The following is a 20141-nucleotide window of genomic DNA, read 5'->3' on the forward strand; positions in this document are numbered from 1 at the left end:
AAGGATGTGGTATAAAACATCTTGAAACATACTTTTATATTTTTACCTCTCAGTGAATAACATCAGTGGCAGATATTTAAACTTCCTTAAAACATTGTTTCTGGAAGGAAGGGGATAAATCTGCAGTGTTTGTTCCTGGGAGTGAACCTTGCTTATCTGACTTGGGTGGTTTTTGCTGCAGTGTTTTCAGAGCACACTCATCAGACTAAGGATCCTGCTGCTGGCTGCAGTGTGTTGCCTCAGTAGTAGTTAAACCAAGGTTAGGACTTTACAAGCTTTCAGTACATAAATGTTGAACATCACTTTTTCCTCTGTGAAATTTGTGGTTACTTTCTACTTAGAGCCTCAGACTAGGAAATGTAAAAGATATAGCCTGATCAAATGATTGCCAAGACATTTTAATGAGTTCAGGTTTTCTAGTTGTGTGTTGTTTTTTTTTTTTTTTAAATCAGTCTTAATTTCTCTGATTAGTTAGAAATCTCTCTATTTTGAACATGGTGGTACTCTTCTTCCCCAGTTCCTGCATTCTGTAGTGGTTCTGGTGAATTCACAGAATGGGTCAGGGTGGGAGGGACCACAGTGGGGTCATCTGGTCCAACCTCCCTGCTCAAGCAGGGCCATCCCAAAACACATGGCACAGGATTGTGTCCAGACAGTTATTGAATATCTCCAGTGAGGGAGACTCCACAGTCTCTCAGAGCAATCTGTTCAGTGCATAGTCATCTGCACAGTGAAAATGTTCCTCACATTACAGCAGAGCTTAATGTGCATCACTTTTGGGCTGTTGCCTCTTGTCCTATTGCTGGGCACCACCAAGAAGAACCTGGCTCCATTGGCACCCCGCTTTTAGATACTGGCAGACATTAATGAGGTCGCGACTCAGCCATCTCTTCCAGAGGCTGAACAGGCCCAGCTCTCTCAGCTTTTCCTTGTGAGAGGGATGCTCACTTCCCTTAATCATCTTTGTTCTCCTCCCTGGGACCTGATCCAGGAGCTCCATATCTCTTGTCTTGAGGAGCCCAAAACTGGACACAGCACTCCAGGTGTGGCCTCACTAGGACTGAGTAGAGGGGCAGGATCACCTCCCTTTACCTGAGTTATTTCCATATTTTCGAAATACCTAAATTTATTGAAGAACAACATTTGTCTTGCTGTGCACTTAGCTCCCTCAAGCACACTTTTTAAAATAGAAGATTGAATTGTGGACTGAGAAGTTTCAGTGGATAATTTTAAGTATATCTTCAACTGCAGTCCTTAAAATTTTGCTTAGGTCAACAGTTCAGTAAAGGTGACACATGGGGAAATGCATGACCTGCTGATGAACAGCTGTATAGAATAAATTGTCTGGAAGAAAAAATTAGGCTTCTAATTATGGCTGAATGCCACACATCAGTATCATAGTAAGTTGTCTCTAGGTTCAGTATGTAAACTTGAAACCAAATTTGGAACGTGCTTGAGAGAAAAGATCCTCTGATGATGAAAGCAGAACCTGTTCTCACACAACTGCAGTGGTATGTGTCATTAGGGTGAAACTGGATTTTAACAGCAACATTTTAAACTAGTGGATACTGTCCATATTTTTGAAAGACAACTCCTGTAGTCTCTAAGTTAGTTCATTTGAGCATCTGTCAAAGCACAAAACCCTTTATGAAGCTGGAAAATTGGCCATATAATGCATTAATAGCTATTACACCAGGTGCCCTTATTTGGGGAGGCTGGGACAGGGGAAAACCTTACAAATTACTCATTATAGTTTCACTTCTCAAAACAGATGTCACTTCTCTGTATTTGAAGCTTCTAAATATGGTTTTCCCTAAGCCCCTCTAAGTTTGGAGGTTTGTGATTGTTTTGATTTTTCAATTATTATTTACGAATGCATATTGACAAAAAGACTGTCCCCTACCATGCCTTTTCATTCTAAAAGACTAAAGTAGCCTGCTTACCTCCTTCAAAGTCTCTTAATGCTGTCACTTCCTATCTGCAGTCTGCTTATGCTGTCTGGGGGCAAAATTTACCACCAAAGGAAAATACCTGAAAATATTTCTGTGTAACCTTATGTCTTTGGCTTCTTGTTTCTCTCTGATGAGACCAAGTCTCTTGGGCTGGTTGCTTTATCCTCTTGAGCTGCAGTTCCCCCAGCTACTGTTTTGGTGAGAGTAGACAATTAAGATGGGATTCACCACAACTATCATGCAAAATTAGTCTCTGTGACAGACATCCCTTTTCATAAAAAGTAGTGCCAGTAAACCCTGCTCCCTGTTTTCCTTCTTTCACCATCAAGTCAAGCACGAAACTAAATAAATTGGGTGAAAAACTGAAGCTAATTTGGCAAGAATACTTTCTTGTTCTATGCTGGGGAGGGGTTAGGTTTGGGATTACCCCAATTTTTGAAAGAGTGACATTATGAATTACATTAATTTTGCTCTCAATCACCCTTCTGTACCTTTAGTGCTGTTGGGTACAAAGTTTCAGATTAGCACATAAGATGCAGAAAGCAAAGAGATGATACTACAGGGCACAATTTTAATAACAATACTTTTAAATTATTTTCAGTATGAACACTGAAAAAATGCTACAATATAAAAAAAATCAAATAAATTCCTTTAGACTTTCAGGGCTACTTCAATGTAGACAAGTTGCTGATCAGACTGAAACTAAACGGTTTCAGGGGAATTTGGTAAATCTCTTCCTCCTTCTCTATCTTGTTCTCATGTCAGTTATTTTGAGTATACTGGTTCCAATAAAGCTACTCTGCAAACTTTAATCTTGAAATTTTTGACTAAATGTCCACTTTATTTCCAGGCAGGTCATATTTTTCAGCTGAAAATGGCAATCTCTGGAATGTGCACATGGCTTTTAGGTTTTATGGACTAGCTACTATATTAACCTTAAATTTCTAGTGATACTTCTGAAATGCAAGAATTTCTGCCTGTTGGGCTGCAGTCTCTTCTTGGGGAGCAAACAGTTTGCAGTGGGACACCTGCAGCAGCAGAACTGTTGCCTATTAAACACCTCATGGCTTAATGCTTCTCTGTGCCATGCAGATGCATGCAGAAAACCACTGAGAAGAGTTGGCCTAAGCTTGCATTTGGAAAGTGTGGGGATTTCATCTCTAGTGCCATAAGGGATACTTAGTAATAGCTGTTAAAAATGCTAATTCTTCATCTTCAGCTGTTTAAAAATCACACATTCGAGCTTGTTTAGTGTGGTGTCATGGTTTGTGAAGTTCAGTTGCAATATTGAGCACAAAAATAGAGCCTCAGGAGCTAAAGAAAGTTCAGCAGATGCAACATATTCAGGTCTTCTTTGAGCTCATTGTTGCAGTACTTGGAATATTCAATTTGCTAGCTAATCATCCTGTATTTACTTCATGTAATAAATGGGGATAGTCTATAACAGAATATGCTGAGATGCCCACATGAGAACATTAAAATGAAGGAGGGAGTTGTGCCTCAGACAGGCTGTCTTCAGTGGAGCTCTCTGAATTGTGCAGTAACACACACTTCTTCCTTTTCCTCATCACTCTTCCAACGAAACTTAAGTCTGTCTCTTTCAGTGGTTTGGGCTTCGAAGCTGCTTTCCCATTTTTCTACTTTCTGCTCCTTGCCTTCTGCAAGAAAAGCAAAAAAACCCATAACTGCATTTTCGAAAGTGAGAAAAGGAGAACATGAATTCGTGAGGCCAGTGCTGCCAATTCTGAGTGCAAGGGACTCAGGCTTTAGTGTTGCATTATAACAGCGCACAGAGCATGCCAAAGAGCCACTGGAGCTCACTTGATGAAAACAGCAATGCAGCTGTGTCCTGAAGCCCTCTTATTGCAGTAGTGGCATTTACTCAACTGTTTCAAGGAATTCTAGTCACAGTTTTTGAAATTATTTCAACATGGGGGCGAGACGTAGCAACTGTAACACAGCTATACTGTGTACACTGCCATCTCCTCTAGTGAGGGGGCTTTCTCCATTGGTATTGCTTTGGTCAGTATGGAGGGTGTCTTGGAGATGTAATGAGGGAGAAAACTAGGTCACTCATCACTAATCTGCTTCCACTGATGTCTCTCTCTGTGCCTGACTGACTGGAGATGTTACCACAGCTCAGCATCTAACTATGAGGTTGATTCTCTGCCACCATGTCCCGCCTTTAGTTCTGCTCCTGCCAGTCCAGCAGAGGCTGTGGCAGGGAAAGAAAGACTTAATTTTCTGGAAAACTGTCAGGTGTAGCACATAACCAAAAGGAAATTAATAGCTGTATACCTGAAATGGGATTTCCATCACATCACAGTCAGTCAGTTACTGTTATTTGCATTAAACCCTATTGTTAATTACAGTAACTGTTGTTTTAATTCCCTCTTTAAAGGAAGATTACTGTATTGGAAAGTTAGTGTGATAAAAAGGGTGAAGAACACCTGCTGTACTTCTGTGAAGAACAGCATAATGTAATGCTTTAAGCATTTTCAAGATATCAACTCCTATGCTGTTGTCCAGTTTTCATTCCTTCTCTGTCACATGTCACACAACCTTACAGTTCCCTAGCTTTGCTGTAGTTTTGCTTTTCCTTAGCTTCTTAAAAAAAAAAAAAAAAAAAAAAAATTGGCCTCTATAAGTTAGGCTTTAAATGGCAAGCTAACCTTTATTATTCATGCATTGTTTATATGTATTTCCTGGAGAGTGCCTGAATGGGAAAACCAGCTTAAAGATGGCAGAAACTGGAAAGAGATCACCATCTATTTTATCTTTTGTAGTCTTGTTTTGTGTTTCTGTGGCTCCTTGAAAAGCAGTATGTCCTCAAGACAATTGTCTTCAGCACTAACATCTGTATTCATAATCTAGCAGTGCTGCATGAAAGCATTCTAAAGACTCATAAGGGAAGTCTTAGATGCTGCTGAACATCTTAAAAGACTGGACAGCTGCTTCTACCTTGGTTAAGTCCTGTCTCAGTCAGACCACATTATATCCTAGACACATGCTTTGTGGCTTTGAGTTCTTCAGCCAGTTGTGAAATATTGTGAAGGAAGAAAACAAGAAGGAAATTTCCTTCAGAAGAGAGATGCCAGCTTCTAAAATGTAATCTAATTTATAATGTACTAGTGTGAAAAAATGTAGTGAAGGCACTGGGAACTTATAAGCGGTAACAGCAAGTGTTCCTGACTACACCTACCTGCTCAGTCCTGTAGTCTGGGATGCTGCCAACAGAGCCGTATTACACTCACCCTAATCCCAGGCATAAACTGGGGCACACCCATGGTGATAACCTCATTTGTTTTAGTGGAAACACCTAAACCTTGGGAATCACAGGACTTGCCCTACTCATCTGCCTCCCAAGCCAATTCCTGCAGCCAAACATTGTTTTTGGCAGTGACAGGTCTGTATGATCCTGCAGAGGGACACTGTGGATTCCCATGGATTGTGTTTTCTTACCAGAAGAAGGCACACGGCTTGCTGGTACACATTCAGCAGGGAGTGTGGTCCAGCTGCTTTGGTCTGGCCCATACTTTTGCATCTTCCCAGTTAAGGGGATGTCCTGGCAGAGTTAAAAGTAGCCCCAGCCTCATGGAGTTCTGTAGCACACACGTTCCCACTGCACTGTGCATTTCCCAAAGAGAAGCAGTATCAAAACAGCCTGACCTGTTCCCTAAGCAGGGAATCTGTTCCTATACAGCTACTGTTAAGCAAGCAAATCTCCTCTTTTTTCAACCTGTAGCAATCTTCCACTTGGTGATATGAGTGTTTTCTCTCATTGACAAGGAATGTCTTCAAAGACAATGATTCTTCTCCTGTACTCAGCACTGGTGAGGCCACACCTTGAGTGCTGTGTCCAGTTCTGGGCCTCTCAGTTCAGAAGACACTGAGGTCCTGGAACAAGCCCAGAGAAGGGCAGCTGAGCTGGTGAAGGCTCTGGAGCACAAGTCCTGTGAGGAACAGCTGAGGCAGCTGGGGTTGTTCAGCCTGGAGAAAAGGAGGTTCAGAGGTGACCTTACTGATATCTAGAACTGCCTGAAAGGAAGTTGTAGCAAGATGGGGGTCGGGATCATCTCTTAGACAACTCATGACAGGACAAGAGGACATAGCCTCAAGCAGCAACCAGGGGAGGTTTAGGTTGGACATAAGGAGGAATTTCTTCACAGAAAGAGTGATTAGACACTATAATGGGCTGCCCAAGGAGGTGACAGAGTCACCATCCCTTCAGGTGTTTAATGCAAGACTGGACGTGGCACTCAGGTGCACACAGGCTGGATTCAATGATCTCAGAGGTTTTTTCCAACCTAATTAATTATGTGAATGTAACCAGGGAAAGCTTTGTCTTAGACCCCTCTTTTGATACCGCAATCTCGTGTGACAAGTGAATACTCGTGTAAAAATTACTTGCCAAGCCCCGGCTGGCGAACTGAGCCCAGCCCGGGCCTGAGGCGGCCCCGCGGTCCCTCACGCTCCCGCCCGCGGCCGCCAGGGGGAGCGCCCCGGTGCCGCCGGCCCAACGGCCGGTGCAACCGCAGCCCCCCGGGGCCCCGGGCTCCCCGGGGCTCTCCCCTTCCCGCTCCCGTCCCGCCCGCCGCCCTTTTGCTTTCGGATTTTCCCAGCTGACAGCCGGCTGCCCGGCCATGGAGAACCGCGCCGCCCACAACAAGACCACGGACCCGGAGGCGTCCCGCCGACTGCCGGCCTTTTTCTCGCGGTTTTTTCCAGCCGGGAACCGGCGGCCCGGCCCGCCCCGGCAGAGCGCCTCCGCCTACAGCGAGCCCAGGGCACCGGAGGCGTCCCGCCGACTGCCGCCCTTTCTCTTGCGGCTTTTCCCAGACGGCAGCCGGCGGCCCGGCCCGCCCAGGGAGAATGTCTCCGCCTACAACGCGACCCCGGAACCGGAGGCGTCCCGCCGACTGCCGCCCTTCTTCTCGCGGCTTTTTCCAGCTGGGAGCCGGCGGCCCGGCCCGCCCCGGCAGAGCGCCTCCGCCTACAAAAAGACCAGGGCACCGGAGGCAACGACGTCCCGCCTGCCGCCCTTTTTCTTTCGTTTTTTTCCATCTGGCCGCCGGCGGCCCGGCCCGGCCATGGAGAACGGCGCCGTCTACAACGAGACCACGGAACCGGAGGCGAAGGCGGCCCGCCGCCCCGCCTTGGGCTGCACCCTGCGGCACCTGCGGGGGTGGCGGCTGCCGGTCAAGGTGGTCCAGACGGTGAGTGCCCCCCTGCCGGGGCTGGCGCGGAGCGAGCGCCGCTGGCGGGATGGCCGCCCGGGCCGGGAAGAGACCTGCAGTCTCCCGGGGCTGAACCCGGCGGGGCTGGAGGTGCCCCGCTCTGGCATGGAAACGAGCGAGTTGTGAGGACCTTCGTCTTTACGAGGTCCCCTGCCGCTTAAAAATTAACTCCTCGGTGATCCGCAGCAGGCTGGGGAGATGGCCGCGCACGGGCTTCGAGGGAATGGATTCTGCCGGTCGGAAAGGGCTGGCTCCGCCGGGAAGGTGTCCTGACTTGTGACGTGCCATGGGGTCACTGAAGTTGTGCAGACCTGTAACTCATGGAAAGCTGGCGTGGTGCCTTGTAATGCTGGTTCAAAGGGGTGTATTGTGGGGAAGCGGTGGGAGTGTTCCTGCCTCATGCCCGAGCTGCAGGAGTAGGTACTGACCTCGGATGGTGCCGGCGTCGTGTGCCCAAGGCTCGGTGCTGCAGCCGCCGTGGTCCAGCTGCTTGCTGGCCTTAAACACCACCCGCCCCGGCTCAAAATCAGAGGGAAGCCTCGCAGGAAATGTAGTGCTTTATTCTGAGGGCCGGGTTGGGTGAAAACAGGAGTAAGAAGCCTTTGGTTGAACCTCACCATAGGGCAGTAGGACTGGGAAGGGCATTGCTGGGTCATGAGCTCCAGACCTTCCTCTCTTGCTGCTCCTACAGCCCATTCTAAGCCTGACAGTCTGTGCTGTCCATACTAAACTTAAGGAGCCTATTTCTTCCATGATTTGTGGTAGAAAATTGCACCAGAAACCTGTAATCGTGATGTCCCATTGCATGAGACATCATGTCAGGCAGCCCTGGGCCCATCCGGAAATAAAAAGCTTGTTTTCTGCCTTTTATACAAATTGTTTCTGAATCAAGCAGTTGGGCTTTTGTTGCAAGGTTCTGTTCAGTGTTTGGTGACAAGCTCTTCCAAAATGTACCAGTGTGACTGCTGATAAGGATGTGAGGAGCATCCTTATGTACTTACTAGCAGGGAATGAGTGAAACTCGTGGTAAAGGGTGGCTGATTGCAAATGTGTGTCAGCCTGCATTTTGCAGCCAACACAATCAGATGTGTCATGCTTACAGGAATTGTAGGTGATTTCCAGCCCTTTCGCGGTAACTTCACCATTGCAGAAAAGAGGACATTTGGGTTTTAAGCTTCATCTCGCACACAGTCAAAACCTTCAACCAGAAATGTAATATTCTTTAGTGTTCATAAAGTGGTAACACTGCCAAAAATAAAGTTTTCTAAGAGTGTTAAAAAAAAATCACACCTAAGAATGCATTAAACAAATAAAATGGGACATAAACTTCTAATTCATCTACTGGAGATTAATAAAGCAAGATCTGCTGGGTTCTGCTCCCTGACAAGCAGAATGTTTATATAAACAGGTTAATTGACTAAAATAAAATAAGTGATTATGTAGGCAAATTTACTGTTTTACCAAAGCCTTAAGCTGTTTAATTATTTAAAATGCTTTCTAAGGAGAAAAAAAAAAGAAAAATTATCATTATCCTAAACAGGATGTTCACATGTTCCTAAATAAGTAGCAGTTTATGGCCTGATCCTATTAGTCAGTGAGAGGAAAAAGAAAATGGAGTTATAGTTGTTCACCCTCCTAATTTCCAACATTTTCCCCTTCTTTTTTGTAACCTTTATCAAAATGCAGAGATCTTGAGGTCTGGGTCAAAACACTTTAAACAAGCCTCGGAAAGTCCTGAAGGTGGAAGCCTCCATCCCTGCAGTAAGAAGGTTCCTGTTCTGGGAAAGTCTTGATTTTTGGAAATGTCAGTGATGGTCATTAACTTCTGGCTTTGTGTTTTAACAGTGGTTGTTACTGGGATTATGCCCTGATAATTGCTTGTGTAGACTGCTAAACAGGGTGTTGCTATCAGAAAGTGGGCTCTGTTCATTGTAGAGGTGATCAAAGGTTTTGTAAAACACTCTGAAATCATCTGGAGAAAACTGGCTTCTAGACCTAAGAAATACTTTCCTTCAGATGAATAATGGCATATACTGTAACCGAAGCCAGTTCTTTTGAGCAAATGAAACAAGGAAAATGTTACTTCTAGAAGTCACAAATTTGAGTGCCAAAAGGATGCTGGGAGGCATGTTATTGCACAGGTTTCTAGGATGTTGTTTTGTTTGTTTGTATTTTTTTAATAGGTGGAATGTTTTTGTTAGTCCATGACTGGTTCAAATTCAGCACAAAGGTAAAGGGCACACTGTGTATTGTGCCAAGATTGAGGTAGAAGCTAATTCTTACCTAAAGCAGGACAAGTTGTCATCAACTATTGTTTAACTCGAGTCAAAATGCCCTAGCTGGAAAGGAAAGTTGTAATTCAGGCTTAAAAATCAGCTCCTTTTTGAGCTGTTAATGTCCTGTAGCAGCCTGAATTGTGCAGACTTAATAAAGAATTAATATGTGCACCCATCTGAACTAGGAGATTTTGTACTGGAAATCCCACTGGTGAGCATCTTCACAGGATTGTTGGCAAGTTCATTGATGTGCTCTATTTTTGTAGCAATTAGTTTGTTAAATTCTTTTGTAGCAGTTCACTTGTTAAATCTTCTTTATAAAATTGACATTTGTTTAGAAACTTCCAACAGTAATGTCAGTATCAATTAATAATTTCTTGCTGGCACAAGACAGACGAAGATGTTTGATTTCTGGTGTACATACAGACAGGACTGATAACAAAATTAAAAAATCCAAAACAACTGCTTCTCCAACAATGCTTTTGGTATTTAAAACTTTTTTGGTGGTAGTAGGACAACAGAGGAATCCCTTTTTTTCCTGATCGTGATATCAAACAGCAAGTTAAGAAACCCAAGCAGAGCTCTCTGGCATCTCATAAATGTGCTGCTGATACATTTACTGAATCAAAGCACCTACTGAAAGTTCTTCAAGCCAACTTTTTTTTTTTAATTGATGTACCCTATTTTATTACTCAAATTATTAATAAAAAAAGCTAATGTTGTCTTGCACAAGTCCCACACAGGATTCTACTTGGTAAATCTCAATTATTTGACATTGAACCCTTTATAACTGCTCTTTGAGTGGGATTTTTTTCAACTTGTTTGTACACTCAGTGGAGAAGCTTTTTTCATTTATTTAGATCATATGTCTATCTGGACATATACTTTCTTTTAAGGACAGGTTTATTTTCTTTCTGTTCTGTTTCAACTCAAGTGAAAATGATGACTGCTGTTTCCAGTGCTTATAAAACAAGAGAAGTTTTTATGTACAGTGCTATCTCACAGCTGACCTAGTGAAAAATGTGAAATTGAAAGTAATTGGATGCAGCTATAAGCCCAAGTTTAGGAATGAAAAAAAAAAAAAAAACCCAAAAAAAACCAAAACCATAAAAACTGTAAAGTCAGAGTTTAAAACATTCCCAGTCTGACACTGTAGTTCAGTGGTTTAGGTGCAAGGGCTGCTGAGAAGTTTGTGTTGCCAGCCACTGTGAGAGAGAAAGGAAGCATGTGGAGGCCTGATAGTAATATTGATGTTTCCCAGCTCCCATTCTTTCTGAGCTCCTGTTTACTTTATATTATTGCATTTCCAAAATGTGGTTCTCTGAAGTTCTCTTCTGAGACCTGGCTTTAGTAAGGGTAATTTACACTTCCTACTGCTAAATTGTTGTTCTTGTTTTTACTGTGAGAAAACTGAAACCAAAAGCTGTTGGTTATTTTCCAAGAACAATTCTGAAATTCTGAATCTTAAATTTATTTTTTTTTAAAAACAAAGAACTGTTGACCTCTTCATTGCCCACATACTTTTACTAAAAATATGATCATCATTCTCATATCAGTCTCAATTTTATGATCCAGGCTGATTCCTGCTCATGGTTTTGTTTCAATTTGAACTCCTTACTGCGAAGATCTCTGAAGCTATGCCATGTGATGAAGGAAGTAATGCTATTTATGGGATGGAGGAAACTAGCAAGAAGTGGCCAAAAGAAAAGAACAGTTAAATAAAGCCATATTCTTTATTGTACAATAAAACAGTAGAAAATCCAGTAGCAGGGATATGGTGATTGTATAGGAAGTAAGTTACGTTCTTTTCTCAAAACACACTGTGGCAGGAAGGTGAAGATAAACCTCTGCATGAATTGAACATTTCCTACATAGCTTGAACATAGTGTAAACTTTCAGTTCCTACAAGAGCAGTGGAGCTTCCATCATTACTGGGTCACAAGCATGTGAGTGTTGGGTTCATGGACTTTCTCTGAAGTTTTATCAAGTGAGGTAACATCAGCTGTGAACTTTGAGGGAGGTAGCTGAGTGTGTCAGGGCTGTCCAGTTTCCCCCACTGCCCTGAACCCAGATACATTCAGAACTGAGTGCAGCTGTATGTAGTAAGCAGCAGCATTTTGCAGGATGTGTATTCTCCCTTCTGCTTCAAACTGGCAGTTGCACAAACCCACAATACAGGAATCTTGTCTGTCTAATCAAGAAGCCTCTGTTTTGCTGTGTGCTCAGCTTACCTGAGTGTGTTTTATGGACCACCTTAACAGCCAAGTGTAAACCATGTCATTGTATAATTATTTCTGTCTGTATTAATATAGTGCAGAACTTGAAACTTTTTGTAGATTGAGAATTTTTGTTACAGCTAGTTTATTAATGATCGTATCAGAGGTGTCTGTTTGTTGAAGATGTTAGAGATTTGATCCAATTCAAGCATGTTATTTGTTTGCAGATTTTCTCTTTTGTGGCTGTTGTTTGTGAAGAAATTGTGGACTATTGCATCACTTGTAGTGGACTTTACTTTTTTGAATTCACAAGCTGCAGTGCCTTTCTTTTGAGCCTCCTGATTCTGTCTGTGTATAGCACTAAATTTTATGAATCACTGGGGGAAGATAAAGTGCAGAAACTGGTAAGAAAACTTTTTTTTAAAAAACAAACCATTTTTTCTAAGTGCATAAAGTCTGCTGTGGAGTAAAAAGCCTATGCAAAATGAATCTCCTTTTCTTCTCCATGTAAATGGTAGATTAAAGTATCTTATAGTTTAAAAATGAGCCAACTTTGAGAGTTTATACTAACACCTTTTTCAAAGCTGGCTACCTGCAGGATTTTAGGACTTGTGTGGAAAAGTCTTTCCATTAATGTACATTAGTGCATTAAAGTACTAATACTACAGCATAGCCATCGCAGATCTGTATACATATGGAATATAGTTTACTACCAGCATTATGCTTGCAATTAAAAAAAAATTAAAAAGTTTACCCTATCTATTTTCCTACTGGGTGTAGACTATCTCCTTTTTGGCAATAATATCATAACTCATTACAGTTTATGGCTTTATAATTCAGAAGATCCAGAAGTGGGAGAAAGTTGCTCTGTAAAGTCAGCAGGAGCATTATACCATCTCACAAGTGTCCCTTCCTATGTACCTTCAGAACAAACAGTAGTGTCTTGATGTGAGGGTACAGATAAGGGAGTGTAGTAAAAGGTTTGAATGAGCACATTTACTTACAGTTTTCTGATTGCTTAAATGTTTTACATAAGGAATAAAGCTACCATAGTTGTCCTGAGCATGAATTTGATTAAATTAAAGTAATTAAATATTTTAAAAATACAAAAACAGGGCAGACTCCTTTAAATAGCTGATAATGTTGAATGTCATTTAGAATACAGCTGTAAAATGTATTTTCTGAAGCTTCCACTAGCATCAAAGTATCAAAACATAAATTCACCGGCAGGTTAACTCAGCTGTTGTTATGTTTGTTCTTTTTAGGTAATCTGTCTACAGTTAAATTATATATGTTTTTATATATATATTTGCAGAATTTTTGGGCTGTGCTACTCATAGGTGCCTGTTTTCTGTTAGCATCAATAGTGTTTTCTGCAACCTCCGCTGACTCTGCTGTTGAAATTGCTGCATGTGTAAGTCTTAAAATGGCAAGATTTACTTTGTATTTATCTTGTATGTTAATTTCACTGTCTTCCTCTAAACTTCACTCAATTTGCAGAGAAGAAACTGGGAAATGAACTCTGTGCATTGTGATGTTTCAGGAGGAATTTGCTATAGCAGATCTTCCAGAAACTTACCACAGGAAATCCAAAGAGCTGGCATTCCTCTGGATTCCTGGAAAGCTCTCTGTGCCCTTGCAGCTCCCCACCTTTTGCATGCTGCCTTGGATTTGTATTATTTCCTGTCATCTCTTGCTGTTCAACATTGTCATCTCTTGAAGCTTGCCCAGTTCTCTGATACACTACTTCTGAAATTTCTGGTTTTCTTCAACTGTCCTTTCATAATGTCACCCCCTCACAAAGTCAAGAAATCCTGTCTTTTGCTTTTACAGAGCATATGTGGGCAGCACGGACTTGCACAACTGCAGTAAGAGCAGCAGTTTCCTCAGTGACAGAAATAGTAGAGCAACAGGGCATTCATCTCCTAGGGAACACTCGGGGCAAGGCACTAAAGGGGCTTTTGGAATGCTGTAGATATAATAATTCCCTAGTCATTTGAATACTTCTTTTGAATAACCTTGGAATTGTGAACATGTGAGTTTAAAAGATTGAATTCTTGAATGAGAAAAAATTATTTGGAAAAGAAAGCAAGATAATTCTGTTCCATGGCAGCATCCGCTATTAGAGATACACACTTCTGTGTAGTCATCTTATTTGATGTAGATCTATTTAGACCTTACAGTTTGAGCATAAATCAGGTGTCAGCTTTGTTGTTTTTTTATTCTCTCATACAGAAAAAAAAAATCTACTGTGATTTAATACTTATTAATGTCAAATCACTTTGGTCCAAACCAGTTGTGTATAATTTAGGTAGAGTTGGAATAATACATATGTTTCTTTCCTTGTTTGAAAAAAGCTGCCTTCTCTTTATCACTTCTCATCGTGCCATGTCTGGTAACAAAATATCATTCACAAAATGTCATTTCATTCTCCCTTGCTGACACAGGCTCTGCAGATCTTCTCTTCCTTCACCTTCTGTGTGTTATTCTTCTTCATTTACTTTCATTAATCAGCAGCCCTCCCTTGGATAAATAGTCTGCTATATGCTGTGCTACTTTAGTAACTGATTTTGGCAATGCAACTAATATACTTTTGCTGTTAAAGGTTGATTAGAACACAGTATGAGGTTCGCACTTCATTAAAAGAATGAAAGCTGTAAAAACTTCTGCAATGAATGTGCTAGAATTATGATTTCTGATCTGTGTCTAATTTGAATGGAACTATCAATTTAAGGAGGACTGTAATCTTAATTGTATAAGCGTTATTAATGTATATAAAATGGTACAGTGAATCTTTCCAAACAATGTTAGAATGCTATTACTCTTTATGCATTTTAAAATCACATATTTCTGTCCTTTTCACAGGTATTTGGATTTTTTGCAAGTTTTGCCTTTGCAGCTGAATTTGGTATAGAGATCTATCTCAAGCAAAAACAAAACACTGGTGGACGCCCTGAAAATCCTGGTAACACTCCGAGTGCCACAGAAAATCAGCCATTGAATAAACGAAGCTAACTTCCTGAAATTGTTTCTTTTTTTTTTTTTTTTTTTTAAATTGGAGCAAACTAAAATGAACTTTCAGTGCACTGTAGGTAACAACTTCTGTTTCTTTGTTCTAGTCAATTTTGTATGCATTGCTCATCACAAATTTTTATGGATTCTTGGTCAGATAATGGCATCTTGAGCATCATGTTCTAAGGTAACTGGTCCTGCCACCCGCTGGGGTGACAGCCACTAAAAAACCTTGGGTCTAAGCAGAATAACTTCAGGACACCAGTGTGCTGATTTGATTTTGACAGATATGACTAATAAAGGTTAATGTCTGAGGCATAAATTCTGAGCTATAACCTAAAGATATTTTCTGGTTAAATGGACCAGATGTTTCTGTTGTGAGTTAAAAATTAGCACAGCACAATTAATTTTGTACTTCCTGGTCAAACTGAATGCAAAAGGGATACCTAACTGGAATTTAGAAGAATGTTTATCATTAAGTAAGGGGTTTTGGGTTGTTTTTCCTATTCCTATGTCTCAGTTCTGTCTGTGGAGATCAGTTTAATGGTATAGTGACTGTAGGGGGTTTATGGGGAAGGTAATGTAAATGGTATATTGAGGAGACAGTTTTACACCCCATGATTGTCAAAGTTTGCACTTGTATGCCAGAATCTTCTTTCACATGGTTTTGAAAGCTCTAACAGTTGCAGGAAGAAACTTGAAAAGCCAGCAGTGAGAGGAATAAGATAAAGTATTTTGCATGAAGCAACCCCAGAAGTAGCAATCTGAGTATCAGTAAGGAAAGAACCTTACAGCACTTTGATTCTACCCCGGTGAATATTACTTGCAATGTTAATACCATATGCAGCTTGTGTATGTGTAGATACTGCTAACTTTTGCCAGAATGGTTTTGAGCCTCACCATTTTCTGTGTTTATAAATATTGCAGTAGCTTGAGACTCCTTGCTGCTGACTAGCTCAGCTGGTAAACAGGTAAATAAGCACTTGTCCCCTTGATTTGTTTTGCAAACAACAGTCTGCAGGACTGCAAGGAACATGATTGATGGGACATGTATCGGACAAGTGACGGTTATGTCAGACCAGATGTTGATGGCTGTGAAAGAAATGAAGTGCTAAAAAAGTATTTTTCTGATGTCTAAGGTAAAAGCAAGACTGCTCTGCCTCTCTTAAGAGGAAAGCCTTCAAAAGCAGGGCAAATGACTGTAAGCCAGGAGATATTCTAAAATACCAAAGCAAATGAGAAAAAGCTGACAATGTTTGAGTGCTTGAGACATTTGCCGTGTCTCCCATGTTTGCAGGCGTTAACTGCATTTCACTGATATCCCAATCTGGCATGTTCCCAGTCCTGTAACTTGTTGTGGCAGCATTGAGACCAATCCCCCCAGAAACTGGCTGAGCTGTATTTGGAAAAGGAAGAGGAAGCTGTTTTAAGACAAAGGATTGTAATAACAAGTCAAAGTTGGTTCTTTTCCCATTGCTGCCATTTTCTGGTGGGTGTGGTTTTGTGACGTTCTCTCTCTCTATAGCTTGAGACTTAAGACTAACACTACACTTTACTTGGAGGATGTAAAATTCTGCCAGGTGGTGTAAAGCACCAAGTTAAAGCCACAGTTTGGTTTTAGAGGAGATACGTTCCTTCATAGAATTTTCTGTGTTTTAAAGAAGAAATGCTCTTTGGATTGTTTTTTTTTCTCTTTTCCTTGTATTTATTAGTGTCTGTTCGCACTAAAATCTGATTTCAATCAGTGCTTGCTGTAGCTGTCTCTGATAACTGAATAGATTAGGGATGTTTGGTTTACAAGCAGTGTTACTGGTGATACAAAATATCCATAATGAGAAATATCTCCTCCATGATCTGCAATGTCTTACTCTGGGGACTGCGCTAGAATAATTAACATTACAACTGGCTTTTTTTGGTTTCTTTTTATTGCCTAGAGTCCTACTGAATTTTTTCCACATCAAAATGTCTATAGTCTTTAAATCTTCATCTGTAATTGGTAGCTTACATATAGTGTAAGAGCAACACTGTGCTGCTAAGTATTTATTAAGCAGTGCAGGACTGTGAATGGACTTTTATCTTGAGGTATTTTCTCCTGTTATTTTTCTCAGCCTGAAGATAAGTTTCTCCAGCCTGAAGCTGGGTTTTGGTTGGTTTTTTTCTTACAGGTTTTTCCCCACCTAAGTAATGTATTACTGATGTCCATTCCTGGAGATACAGAAAGGGATCTATAAAGTCATCTCCTGTCCTTGGCAGTTTACCTGGCCATAGTCTGTCACACAGTGGTTAAATACTGGGAGCAAGTCACAGAATGGTTATAGGTTTAAGGCAGTTGCCTAAAATGTTCCTTCCACACCAGTTGTTGGCTAACATGCATGATAGTGCTGTTAATCCTTGCACCTCATAAGGTGTTTTTGCTGTTTTAAAAGAGTTGAGAAGCAGATTTGCATGTGTGTGTGCTGTTTTCTGCTTCTGTTAGGTTATTTTTTTAACAGCTTTATCAGCTTCCTATATCCTAGCTTTCCTTATCACTCCTAGGTCGTCTGCCCTCCCAATCTAGGTGGGGGAGAGGCTTCCTTGCTGCAGTGACTGAGCAGACTGGTCTGCAGTCTTGACATGCTCCTTTGATGCCTGTGGTGTCAGATGCTGGCTTTAAATATCTGTCTCTTAATTAGACTGATCCTAGAGAATGCTGTTGGAGCTGGATTAAATGTCTGGTTCTGCAGGAGCTCTGTGTGTATGGCTGGATGCCTCTTACCCCTCATGCTCTGTCAGCAAAGCCCTTTGCTTGTTTCCCAGCCTGCTTCTGATGAAATCAGCCAACCTTATTTAAACCAGCTATTTAAATTGCTTCCATTAATGTGGTTGATTTTGGTTTAAGCAGATTAGGGATTGTTCAGGAGAGTGATAGGAGCTCTGGCAGAAGTGCTGTTAGATACAATGCCTCAGATGTCTTCTGTTGGCCAAATGAACATCTCTGTACATCATAACTGGTAGTAAAGCCTGTTGGAAAGAAGCAGTTGGCTTAGTACATCTGTCTGGGGATTGTCTTCTCCATTCTTCACCACAGTGCTTGGCAGCGGTGTTGGAGCCTGCTTGGACACTCAGCTTTGGTGCTTTCCAGCTGAACCTGTCGATGTTAAGGCTCTGTAGCCACTTTCAAGGCTTTTTTGCAGTGCCTTGAGAATCGTTGCAGAGGATTTTGCAGGATACATGAGGACTTGTCCAGTGGCTGGACTGTGAGCTTCTGCTCGGAGGATCTGTACTGGGCATTGCTTAGATTGGGAATGTTAATTTTTGTGTTTGATGTTTAGCCCACATTAAAATCACAGTGCTACCAGTGTCCTTTGGTTCTGAATATGGGAAGGAATTGTGCCTTACTGCCTGTACCCTGTACTTGAAAAGAGCAGGGAAGGATTGCAGGTGAGTTCTACCTTTGCACCTTCTAACCTGAAAGAGCAGTGAGCAATCTCACGCAATTCTCAGAGCTCAGCAAAGGATGTTTCTTGAGCAATGGCTGTCGTGGTGATTCTTGTTCAAATTTGTGCAATAAAATACCAAGCTTTCTACATGGAAGGGAAATTCTTAGTGAAATTTTCAAAGATTCTATAAAATTGTAACAAATAAAGATGCTGATAGTGCCTTTAGAATGGAACTAACCTTTTTTTTTAGTCTATTGCTGTAAACATAAGCAGCTCTCTGGGTATTAAATTTTATGCTGGACAGAGCTGTATGTCACTTTTAATGCCATTAAGAATTTAAGTGATTTTTAATTATTATTAAAGTGGGATGAGAATACATTAATGTTGTATATATTTCCAGTGTTGCATTGAATTTCTATCTAATTTTTAAATGCTTAAATATTTTTTTATTATTCTAAACCTGTGATCTTGTTTTAATACATTATGTTTTCTTGATCTGAGGAACTTTATACAATATTTTGTAATCATTTTTTAAAATAAAGGTTTAGTAAATAAGTGTTTCTTGGTTTTCCTATGATTTGTTGTTGCTATGTACTTCTCCCAAAACCAACCATAGGAAATAACATCATTCTTTTGTTCCTGGTTTGGAGGAAAGAGTTTGCATTGTGTTTGCCTGTTCCTGGGGAAGAGGGTCCAACTGGCTGGATATTCTCACTAGAAGTTCCCAGGAAAAAAGATCTGATAAGGTCAGTATTGCTCCTGACCACAGGGTCCAGCCTAAGTAGTTTGCAGTAGCTTTTACATGTGGTCTATAAGTTATTGTGAGAAGCATAATCAGGTGCTGCTTCCTATTGTCTTGATGGAACTGAAAAAATAAAGGGGCAGACTTGCTAAAAGAAAGAGCACAACCTAACAAAAGGTGTTGAGAGCAAATAATTTATTCTGCTGTAGAAAAACGCAGGTCACTGACTTCCTTGGTTGAGGGAGAGCCGCTTGATCTTTAAAAAATTGTTTGGCTGATTGTCAGTAGTAGGGGGTGAGGAAATGGAAGCAAACCTGCATGTTTTGCTTTTTGGCAGGGGAGCACTTTTTTGTTTCATAGTCCTACAGATTACTTTACCTGGCAGTCATCTTGTACACAGGAGGAGAATGACACTTCCTTCATTGTTGGCACAGAAACTGGAATGCCACAGTATACTTTTCTTTATTTTGTAACATCAAAAGATGAAATAATTTCAAAGATGAAATTGTCTCCTTGATGAAGTTGCCAGAGATGAGTGTAATTGTAAGGACTCAAAAGGGAAAAAGGTCTCAAATGTTTTTAATTACCTAGATGCAAGAAAACAATCAAGGCAAAATTTGTATTAAAAATGTATGTCAGCGGTGGATTTTACACCATGAGAAAATAATTCAGAAATACTAGATTTAATAATTTGAGGCTTGACCATACATGTTATGTTATGTTAAGTCATGTTATTGCTAGAATCACAGTAACTCTCTTCTCAGGAGCCTAATCCAAGTAGGTTCACTGTAAATGACCAGAATGTAGTGCAGCAAGGCAGAATATGGGCTGGTAGCACGCAGCTTTCGTTTGTGAGTGCACGGGCACCACCTGGTCACTCTGTGCATCCCTCAGTCAAGGCACAGATGTGTTTCCTTGCTTTAGGATGGCTTTTCTCCTTGCAGGGAGCAGCAGGACCAGCCATCTGCTCTCTCACACAGCTGTGGTCATGCAGGAGCCAAGCGAGGGTCACTGCTTGGCTGGGCTTTGGGCGTGGCTGCCCCTTGGATTCGGAATGGCTATTCTTAGCCCGCGGAAGGAAGCACAGGAAAGAGCAGAAATGTATTTTGCCTTGTTCCTGCCATCTGCACAGGAACTTGCCGACAAGCTGCAGGAGGGAAGGTTGTCCACAAGAGGGCAAATATGATCGTGGGATCATCCGTCCTCTTCACACCTGTATTTCCAGTGGGATTGAAGCCTCCATGTCCCTCTATTGTCAGTGTGGCTATAAATTGAACTGTGCGTTTT

The 20141-nt window shown here is 41.4% G+C and overlaps 2 protein-coding genes across 2 annotated transcripts in view; both read left to right on the plus strand.

Annotated features, from left to right (window-relative positions):
• OSBPL10 (oxysterol binding protein like 10) overlaps positions 1-20141 on the plus strand; it is a 492302-nt gene that overhangs the window by 224821 nt on the left and 247340 nt on the right. The window lies entirely within an intron of this gene.
• On the plus strand, positions 6710-18674 carry CMTM6 (CKLF like MARVEL transmembrane domain containing 6). The gene is made up of 4 exons (XM_077786997.1): positions 6710-7168; positions 11909-12085; positions 12997-13095; positions 14547-18674. Exons 1-4 carry the CDS (start codon positions 7043-7045, stop codon positions 14694-14696), a joined length of 552 nt encoding a protein of 183 aa, XP_077643123.1. The 5' UTR covers positions 6710-7042; the 3' UTR covers positions 14697-18674.

The sequence above is a fragment of the Lonchura striata genome, chromosome 1 (assembly GCF_046129695.1).
Source record: "Lonchura striata isolate bLonStr1 chromosome 1, bLonStr1.mat, whole genome shotgun sequence".
NCBI lineage: Eukaryota > Metazoa > Chordata > Aves > Passeriformes > Estrildidae > Lonchura > Lonchura striata.